The 24014-nt window shown below is 41.7% G+C and overlaps 1 protein-coding gene across 3 annotated transcripts in view; it reads right to left on the bottom strand.

The window, feature by feature from the left end:
- osbpl11 (oxysterol binding protein-like 11) overlaps positions 1-24014 on the bottom strand; it is a 97388-nt gene that overhangs the window by 30922 nt on the left and 42452 nt on the right. For 2 of the 3 annotated variants that reach the window (XM_055637718.1, XM_055637719.1), the window contains exons 6-9: positions 19967-20180; positions 16859-17004; positions 15791-15931; positions 3637-3780 (exon numbers count right to left, since the gene is read on the bottom strand). In XM_055637718.1, the coding sequence (XP_055493693.1) occupies positions 3637-3780; positions 15791-15931; positions 16859-17004; positions 19967-20180 (645 nt within the window). The remainder of the gene's footprint in view (positions 1-3636; positions 3781-15790; positions 15932-16858; positions 17005-19966; positions 20181-24014) is intronic. The other variant, XM_055637720.1, reaches the window with a different exon arrangement.

Raw genomic sequence — 24014 nt, 5'->3', positions numbered from 1 at the left:
GTTCCCCTCCGCCACCATAGATGAGGCTCGCACCAGGGTCTCATCCATACCCCGCAACACTGCTCTCTCTCCCCATCCCCGCAACGCAACAAGGGCAGAGTCCCCATGGTCCTCACCTTTCACCCCACCAGCCGGCAAATACAACACATAATCCTCCGCCATTTTTGCCACCTCCAACGTGACCCCACCATTCGCCACATCTTCCCATCTCCCCCTATGTCTGCCTTCCGCAAAGACCGCTCCCTCCGCAACTCCCTTGTCAATTCTTCCCTTCTCTCCCGTACCACCCCCTAACCGGACACTTTCCGTTGCAACCGCAAGAAATGCAATACCTGTCCCTTCACCTCCCCCCTCGACTCCATTCAAGGATCCAAGCAGTCGTTCCAGGTGCAACAAAGGTTCACCTGTATCTCCTCCAACCTCATCTACTGCATCCGCTGCTCTAGGTGTCAGCTGATTCACATCGGGGAGACTAAGCGGCGGTTGGGCGATCGTTTCGCCGAACACCTCCGCTCAGTCCGCAATAACTTACCTGAACTCCCGGTGGCTCAGCACTTCAACTCCCCCTCCCATTCCCAATCCGACCTCTCTGTCCTGGGTCTCCTCCATTGCCAGAGTGAGCAACACCAGAAATTGGAGGAACAGCACCTCATATTCCGCCTGGGTTGCTTGCGTCCAGATGGCATGAACGTTGAATTCTCCCAATTTTGCTAGCCCTTGCTGTCTTCTCCCCTTCCTTAACCCTCGAGCTGTCTCCTCCCATCCCCCCGCCCTCGGGCTCCTCCTCCTCCTTTTTTCCTTCCTTCTCCCCCCCACCCCCCATCAGTCTGAAGAAGGGTTTCGGCCCGAAACGTCGCCTATTTCCTTCGCTCCATAGATGCTGCTGCACCCGCTGAGTTTCTCCAGCATTTTTGTGTACCTTCGATCTTCCAGCATCTGCAGTTCCTTCTTGAACACGAATAAATGACTTTTCAGGTCGAAACACTTCTTCAGACCCTTCTTCAACGTGACCCCACCACTCGCCACATCTTCCCATCTCCCCCTATGCTTGCCTTCCGCAAAGACTGACTCTAGGGGAAAGGGGAATGTGAGATATAGACGGTGCTATAGAGAGAGAGAGGGATATATAGAACAAATGAACGAAAGATGTTCAGAAAAGTAAAGATGATAAAGGAAACAGGCCATTGTAAGCTGTGGTCTAAGTTACAGTGAACGAAACTCAACAAGATGGCTTTGAGGCTATTACAATGACATGGGTGATGGAGAGAGGGGAATGATGGAGAGAGAGAGAGGGAGAGAGAGAGAAAGAGAGAGAGAGAGAGAGAAAGAGGGGATGCAAGGGTTACTTGAAGCTAGAGAAATCAAATTCATACCTTTGGCTTGTAAGCTGCAACAAGCGAAATACGAGGTGCTATTCCTCCAATTTGTGTTTGACCTCAATCTGACAATGGAAGAGGCCCAGGATAGAAAGGTCAGTGTGAGAAGGGGAATTAAAGTGAAAGTGTTTGGCAACCAGGAGATCAGTTAGGTCCAGGTAGACTGAGCAATGGCCTTCAGCAAAATGATTGCCTAGTCTACATTTGGTGACGCTGAAGTCCACACCTTGAACACCAGATACGGTTGGAGGAGGTGCGGGTGAACCTCTGCTTAACCTGAAGTGACTGTCCGGGTCCCTGGACAGAGTCAAGGGGGGGAGGTATACCGACAGGTGTTGCATTCCCCGCAGTTGCAGAGGAAGGTACCCGGGGAGGAGATGGTTTGTGTGGGAGGGATGAGTTAACCAGGGAGTTGCTGAGGGAACGGTCTCTACGGAAGGCAGATAGGAATGGAGATGGGAAGATGTTGCTAGTGGTGGGATCCCGTTGGAGGTGGCGAAAATGTCGGAGGATTATGTGTTGTATGCATCGGCTGACGGGTGAAAGGTGAGAACGAGGGGGACTCTGTCCCTCGTGCAACTAGGGGGAGGGGGAGCAAGAGCGGAGTAGCGGGGTATCAAGGAGACATGTGTGAGGGGCTCATCTATGATGGAAGATGGGAACCCATATTGTCCTGGTATGGAACACCTCATCTTGGACGCAGATGCAGTGTAGACGGAGGAATTGGGATTTGGGGAGAGAGTCTTTGTAGGAAGCAGGGTGGGAAGAGGTGTAGTCTAGGTAGCGTGGGAAGAAATGCAAATGAATAGCTATGTGGGTGATGGGCAGCTGCAACCAGAGGAGGTAATGCTTGCTAATGAGCAGTGTGGAGAGGAATGAACAAAGTGACCAGGAACCTGGATGGAGACGCAAGGAACTGCAGATGATGGAATCTTGAGTAATAGAACAAGTGCTGGAGTAACTCAGCAGCATCTGTCCAGGGAAAGGATAGACAACATTTTCGGTTGGGACCCAGCCTGGGTGTTTTGGGAAGAGTGGGTAGGGACATCAGGGGTATAGGTTACCTAAATTTTTTTTTTAAATCAATGTTCGTACCATTGTGCTTTATGCTCCCCAAGCAGAATACGAGATGCTGTTCTAGTTTTCATGTTGGTAGTGGAGAAGGCTGAGGTCAGGCATATCAGTGTGTGAATTTGAAGGGGTTGCAGTGACTTGCAACTGGAAGATCGAGATAGCTTTTGCACACAGAGAGGAGGTGCTCTGCAAAACGGTGGCTCAGTCTACACTTGGTCTCACCAAGGAGGCCACATCGTGATCAACAAAAAGTTGGACAAGGTGCATGTGAATCGCTGCCCCACTTGAAGGGCTGGTTATTCCAGAGATGATGATAGCAAGTGCTGCATCTCCTACAGTTGTAGGGGAAAGTGCCAAGGGACAGGGTTGGGTGGATGGGAAGGGATGATTGGACCAGAAAGTCACAGGGAGATTAGTCCCTCCAAAAAGCATAAAAGGTTTAAGAAGACGCAAAATGCTGCAGTAACTCAGTGGGTCATCCATTCCTTCTCTGGAGAGAAGGAATGGGTGACGTTTCGGGTCGAGACCCATCTTCAGACTGATGTCAATGGAGGGGGCAAGACAAAGATGGACTGATTTAAACCAGCATCAGCCGTTCTTTCCCACGCACTAAAGGTTTAAGTTTATTGTTTATTATCATGAGTACTTAGGTACAGGTACACTGTACCTTTGTTCTGCATGCTATGTAATCAAATCAGATAATGCTCTGCATAAATACAATCAAGCCACATTCAATCATCTGCAGTCTGTATTATTTTTATAACTCTGTGATGTTAAAAGCAACACACATCCCCCAAAAAATCTTTGTAGCACTTGGAATATTCCGAGTTGTCATGCTTACCACACTAGTTTCGTTTATTTTAGTTTAGAGATAACAGTTTAGAGCGTGGTAGTATGCACTTCGGCCCACCGGGTCCGCACCGACCAGCGATCCATGCACATTAACACTATCCTACACACACACACACGGGATAATTGACATATACACCAAGCCAATTAACCTACATACCTGGACGTCTTGGGAATGTGGGAGGAAACCAAAGATCTCGGAGAGAAAACCCACGCGGTCACAGGGAGATCGTACAAACTCCGTATAGATAGCACCCGTAGCCGGGATCGAACCCGGGTCTCCGGCGCTGCAAGCGCTGTAAGGCAGTAATTCTACCGCTACGCAAGATGTACTTACTCGTGTCAAATCCATACCCAGCTTCAGCTGAGATAACAAGTGTAGAATCACACTACGCTGTTCTTCAACAACTCCAAGATCATCTTCCTCCTCATCCTCAATGGTAACTTCAGTTTCGTCATCTGGATTTATTTCTTCCGGCTCCTGCAGACAAAAGTAAGTTAATAAAAGTGATGAACAAACTTTTGTGAAATGATTCTAAACATGTACATCATTGAAAAGATTGTTACGATTATGTATCAATATGAATGTTTTGAAAGGAACCAGTATTTCATATACTGGGACTTAAGAATTATTAAAAGACTTGATCCAAAAACTGTAACCAAAAAAAACTTGTCCAACTTATATTAGATGATTGTAAGATAAATACCAAAATGCAACATGGCAATCACGTTAAATTAAAATTTGACACTCCAAAATAGTTTTTGATCAGAAACCTGGTGGCTTGCCTTCTGGAAACTCGTGCCATGAGTGGGGTGGGAGATTGCAACCTTCACGTGGTCCGCCCTGTTTCGACTAATGCAATCACCTCGACGTGCACAATCAAATAAGATCAAACAGAACAAGTTGTCGGACAATTTTAGGCTGTGCACGCCATATGCAAGAAGAAGATGTCATGAGTCATTTTAAAAATACAAACCTGGAGAGTGGGATTCAGTAATATACCACAGAAGCCATTACATCACCATGTAAGTGATATCCACAAATATGCTTTACCAAGCAGGAGCTGTCAGTGAGTACAATTGATAATCATGGCATCTTCAGCCAGACATTGGCTCACACACCACTGCCCACGGATTTGATCTGGTACTTTTACAGTTGTTTGCATCATTCACCTTTACTTATTGAAGCATCGTGTGACTTTATTATAAATATTATAAAGTCCGTGTGACTTTATTACGTTTACACTTACTCCAGAAGCGGTAACTGAGGCTTTTAGCAACCCCCGCACCCCACAAAGTTGCAGTTCCTGTAGTGTCAACATAAGGTCATGGATAGGAGACTTGGAATAGGAGGAAGAAGTTTTGTACTGAGGATGGTTGAAAGCTGAAAGATGTCGAGGGAGAGGCAAGTAATCACAAAACGTTAATATTTAGATGCCATTGTATCGAAGGCTATGGGTCGGATGCTGGAAACTAATATTGGTACAAATAGATATTTTATGGCCAACACAGTCACAATTGGGTGTTATATTGGCTGCCATTTTGAGGCAGCGCCTCCAAGAGGTAGATCCCTCTGATGGTGTGGAGGTCAGTACCGGTGATGGACATGGGCAATATTTACTGTCCAATTTCCATGCTGTATAACTTTACGTGCAGAGCAACTTCAGGACAGGATTGCAGACCACTATCGTCTTTTCCCATGTGTTCATTTTCAGGTTCTTACATACACTGATTCTCAAACGATAAGGCAATTTTATAACAAGTTAATTTTCCCCTCTATTACATCTCATGATTTTCTGTTTATTAATAACAAATTGCATAATAATTCATAAATGAATGGGAATGTAATCTTTAAACTCTTTGTCAAATGGACGGCACGGTGTCGCAGCGGTAGAGTTGCTGCGTTACTGCACCAGAGACACAGGTTTGATCCTGACCACGGGTGCTGTCTGTATTGAGTTTGTACGCTCTCCACGTGACCTGCGCGGGTTCTTTCCGGGATATCCTGTTTCCTCCCACAATCCAAAGACATAAAAGTTGGCAGGTTAATTGGCATGGTGTAATTTGTAAATTGTCCCTGGTGCGTGGTAGGATAGTGTCAGTATGCGGGGATCGCTGGTCAGTGCAGACTTGGTGGGCCGAAGGGCCTATTTCCGCACTGTATCACCAAACTAAATAAAATGTGACATAAATTGATTAAATTATAATAAAATAAGCAAACAAGAGTGCAAAGCAAAGAGCGTTTAGTGGATGGGTGCAGAGGTAAGAAATGGAACAAATGCCGGAGAGCTCTGTCAACAACTGTGGAGAAGCCACGCTGAAGAACTCACTGATGTGGAAGTCGTTATTATCAGAAAAGATGTAACTGAACCACTTGTAATCCAAGTTACCTAATCCCCTGAAATACAGTAAAGAAAAGAATCATATGGACCACACAAAAGTGAGAGTGAAGTGGAAATCGACAATAAAGGGGGCAAGGTGGTGCAAAGGTCTTTGCTGGAAATTAAACAAGGACTGTTCTACCTAATCCATGAATGCGGGGGCATGAGGGTCCCATATGGGTTCCCCACAGCTATAGCTTTGATATGTAGAAAAAGAGCACTCCATAACATGAACATGTTTAACCAAGTGAACAAGGATGTTGCTACATTGGTTCAATCTCCATTCAAAGCAGCATTATATTTACAAAGATGAAATCAGTCAGGGCCTTAGAAGAAAATAAAATGAGCAGAAAAGGACTAAAACAGGGAATTAGGAGCTCCAAGGAACCTTAAAAAAACACTTGGCATGCAGGATGAAAGAGAAAAGATAAAAGGACAAGGTATTTTATATATATATTAAAAACAAGAGGATAGCTAGGGAGAGAAAACAATATTTTACCTTTATTAAAAAGGGAAAGGAGAGTTAGACACAAATTTACTGGCAAGTGAGCTTCACATTAGTGATAAGGAAGAGGATTCTTAGGGATAGGATTTAATCACATTTGGAAGAGAATGGGCGGTCAAAGGATGCAGAAAAATATAGATTAGTTAATGATATGGCCAGAGAAATGGGAGGTGGAGTTTAATCTGGGAAAGTATGAGATGCTGCACATTAAGAGGTTAACTGCAAAGGGAAAGCAATTAATAGCAGGACGTGGAACAGCATTGCCATACAGAGGGATTGTGGGGTCCATGTCCATAGGTCCCCAAAAGAGGCAACACTAGTCAATAGAATGGTAAAGAAGGGCATGATATACTTGCCTTCAATCAGACCGACCACTGAGTACAAGAATCAGGAAGTCATACTGCAGCTTTATAAAACTTTGGTTAGGTTGCATTTGGAATATTGCATGCCGTTTTGGTTGTACCATTACAGGATAGATGTGAAGGGTTTGGAAAGGGTGCAGAAGAGGTTTGGCAATATACAAACTGAATTAGAGGCTATTAATAACATGAAGAGGTTGGGCAAACCTGGATTGTTTTCCCTGGAGTGGCAGGGGGGAAACCCAATAGAAGTTTATAAAATTATGAGGCATAGCAAAAATAAATAGAATTTTTTTCCCCATGGTGCAAATGTCAAATAGTAGAGGGGACGTTTAAGGTAAGACGAGGAAAGTTTTAAAGTGCAGGACAAGGTTTAGTTTTATGTTGAGTTTTCTTTAAAGAGTAGCAATGGAAACAAATGAAGAAGGGTCTCGACCCGAAACATTGCCTATTTCCTTCGCTCTATAGATGCTGCCTCACCCGCTGAGATTCTCCAGCATTTTTGTCTACCTCCAGAAACAAATACAATAGTAGGATTCAGGGGGTTTTATATCGCTCGAGTGCATGCAGATGGGATTCATTTAATTTGACATCATATTTGGCACAGACACCTCAGTCTGAAGGGTCTCGACCCAAAACGTCATCTATTCCTTCGCTCCATAGATGCTGCCTAAGTGTGATGGAACAAGCCAATTACGACAAAAGAACTGTTTTACTGAAAACACTAGCCAGTAGACTAAACAGGTATGTTAGTAGATTAATAAATGGAGATCAAACAGGATTTATACCTAAGAGACACTCATTCAATAATTTGAGACGTTTGCTTAACATAATGCACTCACATAAATCTCACGACCAAGAGTTATCTATTATCTCACTGGACGCAGAAAAAGCGTTTGATCAAGTAGAATGGGATTATATGATTAAAGTATTGCAAAAATTCCAATTGGGAGAAAACTTTATCGCATGGATAAAACTATTATATAACAAACCTACGGCTAGAATATTAACTAATAATATCTTATCCTCGAAATTTGAACTATCAAGGGGCAATAGACAAGGATGCTCATTATCACCGCTGTTATTTGCTTTGGTAATTGAACCCCTTGCTGAAAAAATAAGAACACATCCGGATATTTATGGTTATAATACAAAATACTCAAAGAATAAAATATCCCTATATGCCGATGATGTACTACTGTACATCACAAAACCACAAATTAGTATACCAAACATACTAAACTTAATTGAGGACTTTGGATCCTTTTCAGGATATAGAATAAACTGGAACAAAAGTGAAATTATGTCGATAAAACCAAAAGACTCAACACAGCTTCGGAAATTTCCCTTTAAAATAGCTACAGAAAAATTCAAATATTTGGGAATTGAAATTACTAGAAATTACCAGGATATGTTTAAAGCCAATTATAATCCCTTACTCAAGAAATTGAATAATCTGATTAAATTCTGGAAAACACTTCCGATGTCCTTAATAGGCAGAATAAATGCTATTAAAATGGTTTTCTTACCACAAATTCTATACCTATTTCAATCAATACCTATATACCTCCCAAAAAAGTTTTTCAAAAAATTGGACTCAGACATTACAAATTTTATATGGGATTATAAATCCCATAGAATACAAATAGCACACCTTAATAAACGAAAAGAGCTGGGGGGTCTAGCGCTCCCTAATTTTATGTATTATAACTGGGCAGTAAATATTAAAAATATGATCCACCTGCTGGACAATTCTACACAGCAGGCGGACTGGATGGTAATGGAAAAAGGGGACTGCTCCCCGAGTAATATAGGAGCGACCATCCTCTCACCAACAAATTTGAATAATAAAAATTATAATAAAAATCCAATTATACATAACACAATAAGAACATGGAAACAAATAAAACAGACTTTAAAATTAAGAAACCTATCTCTTTTAATACCAATAGTCAATAATCCATCGTTTAAACCATCAATCATAGACAAATCATTTATACATGGGAAAGAATGGGAATTAAAAACGCTCGAAGATTTGTATGAATTGGGGAATTTACTATCATTTCAACAACTACAACTGAAATATAATTTGAAAAATAACCAATATTTTAAATATCTTCAAATTTGTGATTATCTGAAAAAACACACAAAAGACTATCATAATATGTCTTCCGACTTATTGGATGAAGCAATGAAGACCAAGGCGGAATCAGCTAATTTAATATCGTACCTATATAATATCATTTTAAACATAGAAATACCCACAACAGATGGAATTAGAAAAGATTGGGAACAAGAATTAGCTATAAAAATATCAAAAGAGACCTGGGATAATCATTTACTACAGGTGCATAAATGTTCGATCAACGTACGACATACGCTCATCCAATTTAAAACATTACATAGATTATACTATTCAAAAACTAAATTAAATAAAATCTTCCCTAATGTTTCACCAATCTGTGATAAATGCCTATGTCAAGAAGCTACCATAGCGCACTCTTTTGTTTTTTGTACAAAAATCCAAAAATTCTGGTATGAAATATTTGATATTTTTTCAAAATTGATCAAAATAAAACTGGTACCAAAACCAGAATGGATTATCTTCGGAATATCGGAAGGTAACCCTGAATTAAACGTGTTTCAGAAGAATTTATTTAATTACGGGCTAATAATGGGAAAAAAGCTTATACTTAAATTCTGGAAAAATGCGCCGACACCAACAATAAAAATGTGGATATCAAATATGTTTGAAACATTACATCTGGAAGAGATGAGATTCCTCCTAGCAGGTAAAGCAGACCAATTCCAAAAGACGTGGTCTATGTTTCTGGACCTATTACAAGTATGAGGTGCAATAGTAATCTAAAAAAAACAAATATATAAATAAGCGGAATCAGGACCTGGTAACGGGAGGTAAAATAACAAAAACAGACTTGGTAGTCCCCTTTCTGCGGAGTTTAATGTTATAATAGAGCGATTGTTTCTATTTTCTCTTTCTTTCTTTTCTAGGGTCTATCTTCTCACTTTACTTCCCTCTCTAACTTCTTTCCTAAGGGGCTTTCTTTTCCCTACACTCTTGCACTGCACGACTCTCTTGCACTTTCTTTACTTTCCTTACTTCTACCTTTTTCTTAAAGCTCAAAAAAAAATGAAGCGGTACAAAAAATGTATTAAGATATATGTGTTGTGTAGGATTGTAATTTACCGTACTTCTAATTAAAAAAAAATAAAATAAAATAAAAAATAAAAAAGAACTGTTTTACTGAGCTGATGTTACATTCAGCACTGTGTACTTCAGATTTCCACCAATTGTTGTGTAGACTCTCACATCACCAACATTTGCACTTTTTGAACTCATCTGCCCTTGCTCATCTCCTCCAAACAGATCAGTTGCAGTTGACATAGTTTCACCACTATCGCAATCCTCTTCTCCAGTTTTTGTCCCATTCAGTCTGTTTTTCCAGCATATCACAGACATTCATTTCATTTCGTTGTCTCAAATTGAGACAATGACAATAAATTTGAATACAATACAATAAGAATACATTCATTCCCATATCCTTTCCACCCTCCCCCTTTTCTGCAGCTTAAAATATAAACGTCTTGGTAGTTCTGATGAAATATTATTAAAAAATGAAATTCCACCTCTTTGTCTTTACAGTTACTGCCTGATCTGCAGCGTATTATGAGCATTTATTTGGTGTTTATTCTGTCAAATATTGTTTTTTTCCCCTGCTTAACATCACTATTGAATTGGATGAAACATACTGGAGAAACACCTGAACAAATATGCCAGAGTTATTACTGACCTCATTAGGATGTGTGGACGAGTGTGTTCCCACCAAAACCACCTGAGTGTTCCCCAACCAGAAGGCTTGGATTAACCAGGAGGTCCATAATCTCCTGAGAACCAGAGCAAGTCTGGTGACACAGACTCATATACAAAGTTCAGATATGACCTCAATATTACCATTAAAAAAATCTGAAAGAGGTTTATCGTTCTAAACTGGAGGATGCGATGGACGTTCAGCAACTGTGGCAGAGCTTGCATGCAATCATTTCATGCAAAGCAAAACCAGGGGACAGCTCAGGCGACAGCGAAGCTTCACTCCCAGACTAATTAAATGCGTTTTATTCACTTTTCGAAAGAGAGAACGTTGATGTGTCCTCCAGGACCCTCAGAGCCCCCTGATGGTATTGCAATCACAGTCACCGAAGCCGATGTCAGAAGATCTTTCTGGAGAGTGAACCCTTGGATAACATCTGGACCTCATAGAATACCTGGTCTTCTTCTGCTTCTTCTTGCGTTTGAGGCAGCAGAAGTTACGTAACGCCCTCCAGGCGCTCTAGCCAGTTAGGCCTTCCGCATTCAGCTGTAGCAGGGTGATGCCATCTGGTTCAATATCCGTAGGTGCTTGCCCTATAAAGAGCGCATGCTCCGGGTTGGCGCCAAGCGACTGAAGTTGCATTAGGGCTGCAAGCTGTGTCGACTGAGGTCGCATTATCTCTGCTGCTGTCTCTGTTTGTTGTCGTTCGCCTGACTGAGGTCAGTTGACAGGTCTCACCACGAGGAGGTCGCATTCTTAAAACCTGTGCGGACCAACTGGCTGGAGTTTTTGTGGACATTTTCAACCTCTCATTACTGAGGACTGAAGTTCCCACCTGCTTTAAAAGGGCATCAATAACATAGATGCCCAAGATGATTAAGATGACCTGCCTCAATGACTACTGACCGGTGGCACTAATGTCCGTAGTGATGAAGTGCTTTGAGAGATTGCTTTATGGTACATATCAACTCAGACCTCAGCAACAACCTGGACCCGCTACAAATTACCCACTGCTGCAATAGATCAACAGAGAATGTGATCTCGCTGGCTCTTCATTAGACCACTTGGACAATAAAAATACATACGTCAGGCTATTGTTCATACCACAACTTGGTGCCCAGAACTATCATCTGCTCCAAAATTGTTACCAAGCTCAGGGAACTGGGTCTCTGCACAACCCTGTACAACTGGATCCTATATTTCCTCATCAACCGGACACAAACAATATGAATCAGCAACAAGACTTCCTCCTTGATAACCATCAACACAGGAGCACCTCAAGGATGTGTGCTCAGCCTCCTGCTCGACTCACACTATACCCATGACTGTGCAACTGGACACAGTTCCAACTCCATCTTTAAATTCGCCCACGACACCACCATTGTGGCCGAATTACGAATAATAATCCAGAGGATGGGAAGGAGATCGATCGTCTGACTGCATGGTGCCAGAACAACACCTTGTTCTCAACGTCAGTAAAACCAAGGAACTGATTGTTCATTTTAGAAGAGGAATGCCAAGGATCCACAAAACTGTCTTCATCGACAGGCCAGTGGTGGAGAAAGTTAACAACTTTACATTACTGGGCGTGCATATCTCTGAAGATCTGTCCTGGACCCAGCGCATTGATGCAATTATAAAGAAAGCCCATCAACGCCTCCACCTCCTTAGACGATTGAGGAGATTGGGTATGTCGACGAACACTCTCTTACACTTCTTCAGGTGTGTGGTAGAGAGCACATTGAATGGTTGCCTCATGGCCAGGTTCGGCAATTCGAATGCTCAGGAAGGAAGGAGTTTACAAAATGTCGTAAACATCGACCAGTCCACCATGGGTACTGGCCTCCCCACCATCAAAGGCCTCCCCATCAACCCATCGCCATCTACAGGAGGCGCTGCTTCATAAAGTCCGCCAGCATCATCAAGGAACCACACTCCCATTTCTAGTGAGTACCACGTTTACATACTTATATTGGTGCTGAAAGTAAGAATTTCATTGTTGCATTTTGGGACATAAGACAAAAAACACTCTTGACTTTCCAAGTGTAAACACATAACTTCACCTTATACCTGTGTGCATTCAGAATGTAGGGCACCCTGGTTGCTAAACACTAACTGCCCCTCCCATTCCCACTGATCTTTCTGCCCTGGGCCTCCTCCATTGTCAGAGTGATGCCCAATGCAAATTAGAGGCACAGCACCTTATATATCACATGAGCAGCATACATCCCTGTGGGATGAATATTGATTTCTCTAACTTCAAAAGTAACCCTTGCATCCCCTCTCTCTCTCCCCATTCCTCCACCTAGTTATCTGACCAGTTTCACTCTCCTTCTGATTCATTTTACTGATTGAATGCCTCGTCAGCTTCCCCTCAGCTAACAACGAACCATTCTACATTTCCTTATCATCGTCTGCTCCGAACTGTCGTTTTCACAACTTCCCCCACCATATTTCGAGACTCCCTCTTCCCCTGACTCTCAGTCTGAAGAAAGGTCTCGACCCAAAACATCACCCATTCCTTCTCTCCAGACATCCTGCCTGCCCCACTGAGTTACCCCAGCATTTTGTGTCTATCTACGGCAACATGGTCCATTGAATGAGTCGCTGTGATTCAAATGTACATGAAACCTGAAATGTACAGTGAAGTTGAATCAGTACAAAGACCAATTCTTAGCTTGATAATTTTATCAGATTGTCATGTAGGTGAACAGAAAGACTAAACATAGAAACATAGAAATTAGGTGCAGGAGTAGGCCATTCGGCCCTTCGAGCCTGCACCGCCATTCAATATGATCATGGCTGATCATCCAACTCAGTATCCCGTACCTGCCTTCTCTCCATACCCTCTGATCCCCTAAATATTGCCAATGAACTGGCCTCAACTACCCTCTGTGGCAGAGAGTTCCAGAGATTCACCACTCTCTGTGTGAAAAAAGTTCTTCTCATCGCAGTTTTAAAGGATTTCCCCCTTATCCTTAAGCTGTGACCCCTTGTCCTGGAATATTAGTCATCGTTCCTACTACTCACAGCAAGCTTGTACAACTGATACATCATAACTCAAAGGATTGCAGCAATAAAAGTGAATACATTTTAGCACGAAAATGTGGAAGGGAGTTAAATAGATACTAGAGACACAAGAGACTGCAGAAGCTGGGACCTTGAGCAATAATCAATGCACTCAGCAGGTTATGCAGCATCGATGGGGGAGGAGGGTTGCGGGGGGGAATGAATTGCCAACGTTGAGAGTCGAAACCCTGCATCAGGAGTGAGCGTGAAGAGGGGAGACCACCGGTGTAAATTGGAGGGGGAGGGGGGGGGGACGGGACTTTGATGCTGGCTTGTATTTATAAACAGCAGCATCTATCATGGGTTTGCTTGTCATGGATTTTGCAATGTAGCTCTCCGTTCAAAAACGAACAAGAAGCAATCAAAGAAGTAGACATGAATAAATAATTTGCAAGACTATCATGGCTCACATGCTCATATAAAAAAGAGCAAATGGATTTACATTTGGTCTTTCTAATTATATTTATCCATCTCAACAAAACCTGATCCAGATCAACAGAGACAAATTACTATACAGTTAGCTATACAACACAATTAGCTATACAAGCTTAGAACATAGAACAGTATAGCAGAAGAACAGACCCTTTGGCCCACAATGTCTGTGCTGAACATGATGCCAAAACCAATTCCCAGCTGCCGGAACATAATCCATATCCCTCCATATCCATATGTCTATCCAAAGGCCTCTTAAATGCCGCCATTGTATCTGCCTTGGCCACCAGCCCTGGCAGCACATTCCAGGCACACCATGTTTTGTGTAAAAAAACCCTACTCCAGGCAACTTGCTTTCAAAACCGAAAATGTGATAAAGTTTAACTAAAATTTCAATCAACAACAAAATAACGATTTCTATAGAATAGCAATATCCAATTGTGCTAAAACCTCATGCTGATAAAACATTTAAAAGTACTGCGTCGGAATAATGACATCAAATCCTTTTGTGCAGAATATCGTGTTGCAACGGATTCAGTGACGATGAACCTAGGACCACAAGGTGCCTGTTGTAAACTGTCTTCATGTAATGGGTGTTGACACTCCTTCATATTATGAGCCTTATCTTTTAAAAAAAAGATTGTTTGATTACTTACAATATTAAGTAATATTAAGTTGCTAAAATCATAGGTTAAGAAGAAAGGAACACGAGAAGCCAGGGAAGATTTTTAGGACTGAACAGAACTGGCCTTGCATTTCCATCGTGTTATAATACTATTTAATTGCATTAGACAGCCACGAAGTCACAAAATTGCTGTACTGAGCGATGCAAAGAGTTGTGACATGTATGAAGTACAGGCCATCCTCAGTCACGCAGTTCAGGTAACAGACATTTGCTCCAACAAAATTCACAAACCACAATCTAAAAATCTGGGATCAGAAATGTTCTCGTACAAAATGTGAAACGCAATAAACGAACAGATTTTTCTCAAACTTGCATTTCTTGGTGCATGCTTTACATAGCAAATAATTTTTGTGACTAAAACCCCCAGTAACGCAGGGGTCACTTATAATGAGCTGAATGAACGAGTTATGCAAAAACCTAGGAAAAAAAGTTAATATCAATGAACAGATATCAAAAAAGCAATAGCAAGAATTATAACAGTCTGAGTTTCATGAAGATTCTTCTTTATGCTGATTGACTCTTAAAGCTAATGAACAGCAAAGCTGGTCAATATTCAAATAAAAGGTTTAAATTTAAAAATATCTAAACTTTGTGCGTCATTTCTCAAAGAAACATAATGTACATGAGAGTAATCCACAATAAATTGCAATATTGCTTTTATCTTCCTTTTCCTGGATTTAATGCCTCTTTGAATTGTTAGCTGGGGAAGGACAGGGTAATGGATAACCATTCCTGCATTTTTCATGGACTTCGGTTAATATAAAATGTAACAATGCGTTTACAATTTTGCACGTTTTACAGGATTACAAATTTGTGAAAAAGGTCAGTGGCCACAATCCTACATTTTGCCATTGGCAGTTATGACCAAAGACCTTACTTTTTCTAATACGTTCTAAAAAAAAAGTAGCAGTGATTGTTATTAGTGCCCTGAAAATTACAGGAGGGAAAGAAAAGTGGGGGGAGGGGGGGGGAGGAGAGGGGGAGGGATCCTTTGATGTACTGGAAATAAAAGTACAAGATTTGAAATGAAAAATTACTTCAACATAATGATGCTAGGAGTTGGAGTATGGAGGGCATATTTGAAAAGTATAAGAAACAAGGAAAGAAAGTTAGAGGACTGCATCAGCTACAATAACAAAGCAGTACAATCTTTTAATAAGTTAGCTGGCACAACAGGAAACAGCTCAAGCAGCTCAAATAGATAGCCTGGTGATTCCTGAGAATACAGACCTTAGGAAAATGGTAATGAGGTACCAGAGGGAAAGCTACAGCTTTCTTATTGCCTAATGCTTTCTCCTGTAACCCTGGCTCAGCAAGATTGAATTGGTCATTCCACTTCCCAAAATGATGAAAAAGTATGCATGGGCATTTCTGTAAGGAGAGATTGGATTTCAAAATGTATAATCTTTATTGCATTTTAATTCACATACAAAATTACTGTGCCATTTTGTCTTATGCAGAGTGAAGGCAAAAGGAGAAAATATTAAAAAGTATTTCCTTTACAGTATTTGTGATGCAATTTGGCAAACTTGATTGATTAACTTGAAGATAGACACAAAATGATGGAATAACTCAGCGGGCTAGGCTGCATCTCTGGATAGGAGGAATGGGTGACGTTTCCAGTCGAGACCCTTCTTCAGACTTCTACTTCAGTCTGAACAAAGCTCTCAACCCGAAACATCACTCATTCCTCCTATCCAGTGATGCTGCCTGTTCCGCTGAGTTACTCCAGCATTTTGTGTCTATCTTCAATGTAAACCAGCATCTGCAGTTCCTTCCGACACATTGTTTAACTGGTATTTTGTTGAAATTTTGAATATTTTACTAACAAGGATAGGCTGACAAAATGTTTTGCTATTCTATAATAATTCCTAAATAAATACTTGGCTTTTAAATTGTTAAAAAAAAAGGGAAATTACCAAGCAATAAATGTAAATAACATACTTCAAATTGCAGCTGGAATCAGAATAAAAAAATAATCTTTAAGAATTTGTAGTCAGCCAAGTGAACTTTAAGGTTGTAGGGGATCTTCTACTTTGCCCCAGGGTAAAACAATTAGATGCTTCCTCAAGTAAACCACACCCAAGAACCATCCTACAACAGGAATGAATCCGAAACAAAAGTAAATTCTGAACCATCAAAGACTTTGCAAAGCAAAAACATTGCTAGATTTGAAATATTTGTAAAAAGGCTCAATAGCATTTTCTTGGAATGGATGTTGTCCATCTCAGTAATTTAAGATCAAAGAAACATAATAAGATAATGAAAATTGTGGATTTACTTTGAGAACTACCTTACCCGTGATATTTGGTATTGTTCAGAAATTGGCTGATCTCCGCAAGCAGCGTTTGACAGGGCCTTCTCAGTTGACGACTGGTGTTCGTTTCCATTCTTGAGGTTGTCCGATATTGATAATTTGGGTTCCAACCATTCAATTGTTGTGCCTGAAACAAATGGGAAGCTAGCTTGGAATTTTTTCATAATCGCAAACAGAAGAAAATTGCTACCATTGAAACTGATCACATTTTTTAGTCACCAACTAAAACCTACAAAAGGAAACGCTACGAAAGACTGAGGCAACGCCTACTATCGTCACCAAAGGTATCAAGATACTGACTGGTGCATCCATTTCAATCTCTGTCTGTCACACCTACTGAAACTTGATAGTATCAAGCACAACTTGTAAATCAGCCATGAATGGAAGTACAGTGCAATGCATTAAAGCATTTAGGAACCAGTCAAAAAAAAGATACAGTGTACACTAAAAATATCTAAAATGCAAAACAGATGCTTAAAAAACAGAAAGTAACGTTATAGTTTCGGTCACCGTTATTATCACGTATTGCTAATCAATAATTCATTTTTTTCAGTCACTGCCGGTTGAGCATTACAATTTGGAACTCTGGCAAAATAGCCCAGTTAATGTTTCATGGATCTCAGGTTGCTTCAACTGTTATCAGAGTGGCCTTGCTTTCTAATGAATTATTAAGCTTTCAGTTTCAAAGACACATCAAAATGACAAGGTTTTTCATCTATTGTCAATATAATCCGTATAATTCAAAAATACATAAGGCTTGAGAACGTAATTGTGCACGTATAGAGAATATAGGGAATCTGAAGACCAAGAACTAGCAGCTTATTGGTGGGAAGACCAAGGATACCCGGGAACCTGTATTATTTTCTGTTCTCACGGGGAAACATTCCTCTGCTTTCATTTAGTGATTGTGCAGACGGAAGGAAAGTGAGTGGAAAAAACAGGGGGTTCTTTCCAGACTTCCCACATCGAGAAAAAAAAACTATCCAAGTTTACCAAGGTAACAAAAAACAGAAGTGCTATCAAGGTCAGTCCTGTGCCTCATCTATTTTCAGTGCCAGAGCAGCATGGCAGGTCCTGTTGCCACACAGCTCCAGCAACGACAGGTTTGGTTCTGATCTTGGAGGCTGTTTGTATTGAGTTTGCATCTTCTTACAATGACTATCTGGCCATCCCACCTCATCCCAAAGATGTGGTGCTTAGTCGTTAAATGGTTCCTGTAAATTACCTCTCACGTAGGTGTGTGGGGGCTATTGGAGTTGAGAGACATGAAAGAGGGAATAGGTTGTAGGGAAAACATTGAGGAACTCAGACTAATATGAAAGGTCCGAGAGCCAACATAGACGGTGAATTAATGACTGCCTCCTATGTTGCAAAAATGAAGATGGTGTGGAATCATGCACAGTACTTTCCACATTCAATTCCCGTATGTTGCCTGACGAATCTGTTGGAATTCTTTGAGGAAGTAAATAGCAGGACAGACAAAGGAGAGTCAGTCGATGTTATTTACCTAGATTTTAAGGAAGCCTTTGATACGGTGCCACGAGTGAGGCTGCTAAGGAACATGAGCCCATGGTAGGAAACAGAAAACATGTTCCCGATGTTGGGGAACAGCATCAGGGCCACAGTTTAAGAATAAGGGGTAAGCCATTTAGAACGGAGATGAGGAAACTTTTTCACACAGAGAGTTGTGAGTCTGTGGAATTCTCTGCCTCAGAGGGCGGTGGAGGCCGGTTCTCTGGATACTTTCAATAGAGAGCTAGATAGGGCTCTTGAAGATAGCGGAGTCAGGGGATATGGGGAGAAGGCAGGAAGAGGGTACTGATTGTGGATGATCAGCTATGATCACGGTGCTGGCTTGAAGGGCCGAATGGCCGACTCCTGCACCTATTGTCTGTCTATTGTCTATTGGTATCAAAGGGAAGATACTAGCATGGATAACAGGTTGGCTGGATGACAGAAGACAAAGAGTGGCAATAAAGGGGGCTTTTTCTGGTTGGCTGCCAGTGACTAGCAGAGTTCCGCAGGGGTTGGTGCTGGGGCCGCTACCCTTCACGTTGTATATTAATGATTTGGACAAGGGGATTGAAGGTTTTGTGGCCAAGTTTGCAGACGGTATAAAGATAGGTGGAGGGGCAGGTAGTGTAGAGAAAGCAGGGACTCTGCAGAAGGGCTTGGACACATTGGGAGAATGGGCAGAGAAGTGGCAGTTGGAATACAGTGTTGCAAAGTGTGGAGTCATGCATTTTGGTAGTAGGAATAAAAGCATAGACTATTTTCTAAATGGGGAGAGAATTCGGAAATTAGAGGTGCAAAGGGACTTGTGAGCATTGGTGCAAGATTCCCAAAAAGTTCATTTGATGTTGAACTGGTAGTAAGGAAGGCAAACGCAACGCTAGCATTTATTTTGAGAAGACGAGAATACAAAAACAAGGATGTCATGCTGAGACTCTATAAGGTGCTGGTCAGACCACATTTGGAGTATTGTGAACAATGTTGGGCCCCATATCTGAGGAAGGATGTGCTGGCATTGGACAAGGTCCAGAGGAGGTTTACAAGAATGATCCCAGGAATTAGTGGGTTAACATATGATGGGCCTGTACTCGCTGGAGTTTAGAAGGATGAAGGGGAGACCTTATTGAAACTCACCGAATAGTGAAAGGCCTGGATAGAGTGGATGCAGAGAGGACATTTCCACTAGTGGGAGAGTTTAGTACCAGAGGTCATAGCCTCAGAATTAAAGGACGCTCCTTTAGGAAGGAGATGAGCAGGAATTTCTTCAGTCAGAGGGTGGTGAATCTGTGGAATTCATTGCCACAGACAGCTGAGGAAGCCAAGTCAATGTATATTTTTAATGCAGAGATAGATAGACTCGTGATTAGTATGTGTGCCAGGGGTTATGGGGAGAAGGCAGGAGAATGGGGTTAAGAGGGAAAGTTAGTTCAGCCATGATTGAATAGCGTAGACTTGACAGGCTGAGAGGCCTAATTCTGCTCTTAATACTTATGAACTTATTATCCCTGCTTAGAGTATTAAATGTAAACAGACGCCTTCCAATAATATTTCAAGAATGTGGTGAAAAATAATTCTACCTCTTTCACATGAAGGAAAATAACTTTTCTGGTTGGCTGCCTGCTGAAGGTGAAGAATGTGGAAACAATCACTTAAACAGTTCATTGTTGCCATTGTGGTGGCTTTAAGCATGAGCAGATCTTGGTCCAGTGATGAGATTTGTTCTCCAAAGGGAGGAAGTCCTTCAATAGTTCGGACCAATTCCTTGTGCTGTCCTTCGGCCTGGTTCATCATCTGCTCAAAGCAAAACATAATTGAACAAAACATGGTGTATAATATATTAAATTCCATTGATTCACCTAAAAAACATTCTCCATTAATCAGGACACAGAACCACCTTCACAACTTAAAGCACTTCCTCATTTACAATAACCCCAAACATCTCATATTCATTTTTCAGTTCATGTATCGACACTCCTAGCACATTTCACGATAATAATAGATACTGCTATTGCTGAAGAAAGGAAAACAAAAACACTAAGTAAAAGCAACGAGAAAGCAATTATCATATAACCATATAACAATTACAGCACGGAAACAGGCCATCTCGGCCCTACAAGTCCGTGCCGAACAATTATTTTCCCTTAGTCCCACCTGCCTGCACTCATACCATAACCCTCTATTCCCTTCTCATCCATATGCCTATCCAATTTATTTTTAAATGATACCAACGAACCTGCCTCCACCACTTCCACTGGAAGTTCATCTATCGGAAAATCCAAGTAAGCCAATCTAATATAGCATTAGCATCCCAAAGACCACAACATTACGCAAGAAACTATGAAACTATCAAGATACCACAACATTTCTGCAATTAATGGAGACAAGTAGATGGATTTAAAAGGTTTAGAGGGATATATGCCTGGTACAGACAAGTAGGCCTAACCCAGATCAGCAGCTTGGTCAGCGTGTGCATGAAAAATCTATTTTGACTCCCTATTGCTTCATTTGTCTTCCTTTAACATTAATGCCATGGGAAATATAATTGACATGCCATCAAGAACTACTTATTGTAATCTGCTCAACTGGGTTTTTAAATACCATTACACTAACAGTCCAAGTATGAATAAAAAATTCAATAGCTGAGATAAAGTGACTGATCCTTAACATCATGACAGCCTTAGAATGAGGGTTCACTCATGGAACCCGAGCCAAAATCAAGTTAATAGGAATACTTTGTTGGATGTTCCTGGTACAAATGAAGATTGCTGCAGATGCAGAGAACAATCATCTCAGTTAGAAACATAGAAACATAGAAATTAGGTGCAGGAGTAGGCCATTCGGCCCTTCGAGCCTGCACCGCCATTCAATATGATCATGGCTGATCATCCAACTCAGTATCCCGTACCTGCCTTCTCTCCATACCCCCTGATCCCCTTAGCCACAAGGGCCACATCTAACTCCCTCTTAAATATAGCCAATGAAGTGGCCTCAACTACCCTCTGTGGCAGAGAGTTCCAGAGATTCACCACTCTCTGCGTGAAAAAAGTTCTTCTCATCTCGGTTTTAAAGGATTTCCCCTTTATCCTTAAGCTGTGACCCCTTGTCCTGGACTTCCCCAACATCGGGAACAATCTTCCTGCATCTAGCCTGCCCAACCCCTTAAGAATTTTGTAAGTTTCTATAAGATCCCCTCTCAATCTTCTAAATTCTAGAGAGTATAAACCAAGTCTATCCAGTCTTTCTTCATAAGACAGTCCTGACATCCCAGGAATCAGTCTGGTGAACCGTCTCTGCACTCCCTCTATGGCAATAATGTCCTTCCTCAGATTTGGAGACCAAAACTGTACGCAATACTCCAGGTGTGGTCTCACCAAGACCCTGTACAACTGCAGTAGAACCTCTCTGCTCCTATACTCAAATCATTTTGCAATGAAAGCTAACATACCATTCGCTATTATCTATCAGTTCTATTATCTTTATGCAGAGGTTTTGCATGGTAGGCCCAAACATTTTCAATTTCTCATCCATTGATCCTAACGCAAGAATTGGGAAAGCTTATGTGTTTAAGAAGGAACTGCAGATGCTGGAGAATCGAAGGTAGGGTTTGAAGAAGGGTTTCGGCCCGAAACGTTGCCTATTTCCTTCGCTCCATAGATGCTGCTGCACCCGCTGAGTTTCTCCAGCCTTTTTGTGTACCTTGGGAAAGCTTATGTTGTCTGTACGAATCAATAGTTGCCATTCATTACTCAGCTAACAAAGCAGTTTACATCTGCTTGCTGCGAGAATTGGGGAGCACTTATACACAAGGTGCTAATTGACAAGTAGCATGCTGCATAAACACCAAGTTGCAAACATTTCATAGAAACATAGAAAATATGTTTCTGATCATCCAAAATCAGTAGGTAGACAAAATTGCTAGAGAAACTCAGTGGGTGCGTCAGCATCTATTTCCTTCGCTCCATTGATGCTGCCACACCTCCTGAGTTTCTCCACCAATTTTGTCTACCTTCGACTTTCCAGCATCTGCAGTTCCTTCTTGAACATCCAAAATCAGTACCCTGTTCTGGCTTTTTCCCCATATCGCTTGATTCCTTTAGGCCTAAGAGCTAAATCTAACTCACTCTTGAAAACATCCAGAGAAGTGGCCTCCACTGCTTCTGTGGCAGAGAATTACACAGATTCACAACACTCTGGGGAAAAAGTTTTTCATCATCTCATTCCTAAATGGCCTACCCCTTATTCTTAACCTCTCCAACATCTGGACCATTTTTTTCTTGCATCTACCCTGTCCAATCCTCTAAGAATTTTATATGTTTCTATTAGATCCCACCTCATCCTTCTAAATTCCAGCGAATACAAGCCCAGTCGACCCATTCTTTCATCATACGTCAGTCCCGCCATCCCGGGAATTCTTGTGAACCTACACTGCACTACCTCAATAGCAATAATGTCCTTCCTCAAATTAGGAGACCAAAATTGCACATAATACTCCAGGAGCAGTCTCACCAGGGCCATGTACAACTGCAGTAGGATCTCCTTGCCCCTAAACTCAAATCTTCTCGCAATGAAGGCTTTCCTCACTGCCTGCTGTACCTGCATTTCAGTGACTGATGTACAAGCATTCCCAGGCCTCGTTGCACTTCCCCTTCTCTTAATCTGACACCATTCAGATAATAATCTGCCTTCCTGTTCTTGCCACCTAAGTGGATAACCTCACATTTATCCACATTATACTGCATCTGCCATGCTCCTGCCCACTCACCCAACATATCCAAGTCACCGTGCAGCCTCATAGCATCTTCCTCGCAGCTCACACTGCCACCCAGCTTTGTCATCCGCAAACTTAGAGATGTCACATTTAATTCCCTCGTCTAAATTGTAAATATATATTGTAAACTGGGGTCCCAGCACCGAACCTTGCGACACCCCACTAGTCACTGCCTGCAATTCTGAAAAGGACCCGTTAATTCTTATTCTTTGCTTCCTGTCTGCCAACCAGTTCTCTATCCATGTAAATATCCTACCCCCAATACCATGTGCTCTAATTTTGCACACAAATCTCTTGTATGGGACCTCGTCAAAGGCTTTTTGAAAGTCCAGATAGACCACATCCACTGGCTCTCCTTTATCCATTCTACTTGTTGCATCCTCAAAAAATTCCAAAAGATTAGTCAAACATGATTTCCTCGTCATAAATCCATGCTGACTTTGACCGATCCCGTCACTGCTTTCCAAATGCGCTGCTATAACATCTTTAATAATCGACTCCAGCATCTTCCCCACTACCAATGTATTGGTCTATAATTCCGTTTTCTCTCTCCATCCTTTCTTACATAGTGGAGTTACATTGGAACATTGGAACTGATCCAGAGTCGAGAGAACATTGAAAAATGATCAGCAATACATCCACGATTTCTAAGGCCACCTCCTTGAGTCCTCTGGGATGCAGACAATCAGGCCCTGGGGATTTATCTGCCTTAGTCCCAACAGTTTACCCAACACAATTTTTTGATTAATGTGGATTCCCTTCGGTTCCTTCCTACCACTAGATCCTCGGTCCCCTAGAATTTCCGATTGTTTGGGTCTTCCTTAGTGAAAACAGAACCATTTATTTAACTATTCTGC

This window comes from Leucoraja erinacea, chromosome 7 (assembly GCF_028641065.1).
Source record: "Leucoraja erinacea ecotype New England chromosome 7, Leri_hhj_1, whole genome shotgun sequence".
Classification (NCBI taxonomy): Eukaryota; Metazoa; Chordata; class Chondrichthyes; order Rajiformes; family Rajidae; genus Leucoraja; species Leucoraja erinaceus.
This window is presented reverse-complemented; position numbering and strand designations above follow the sequence as displayed.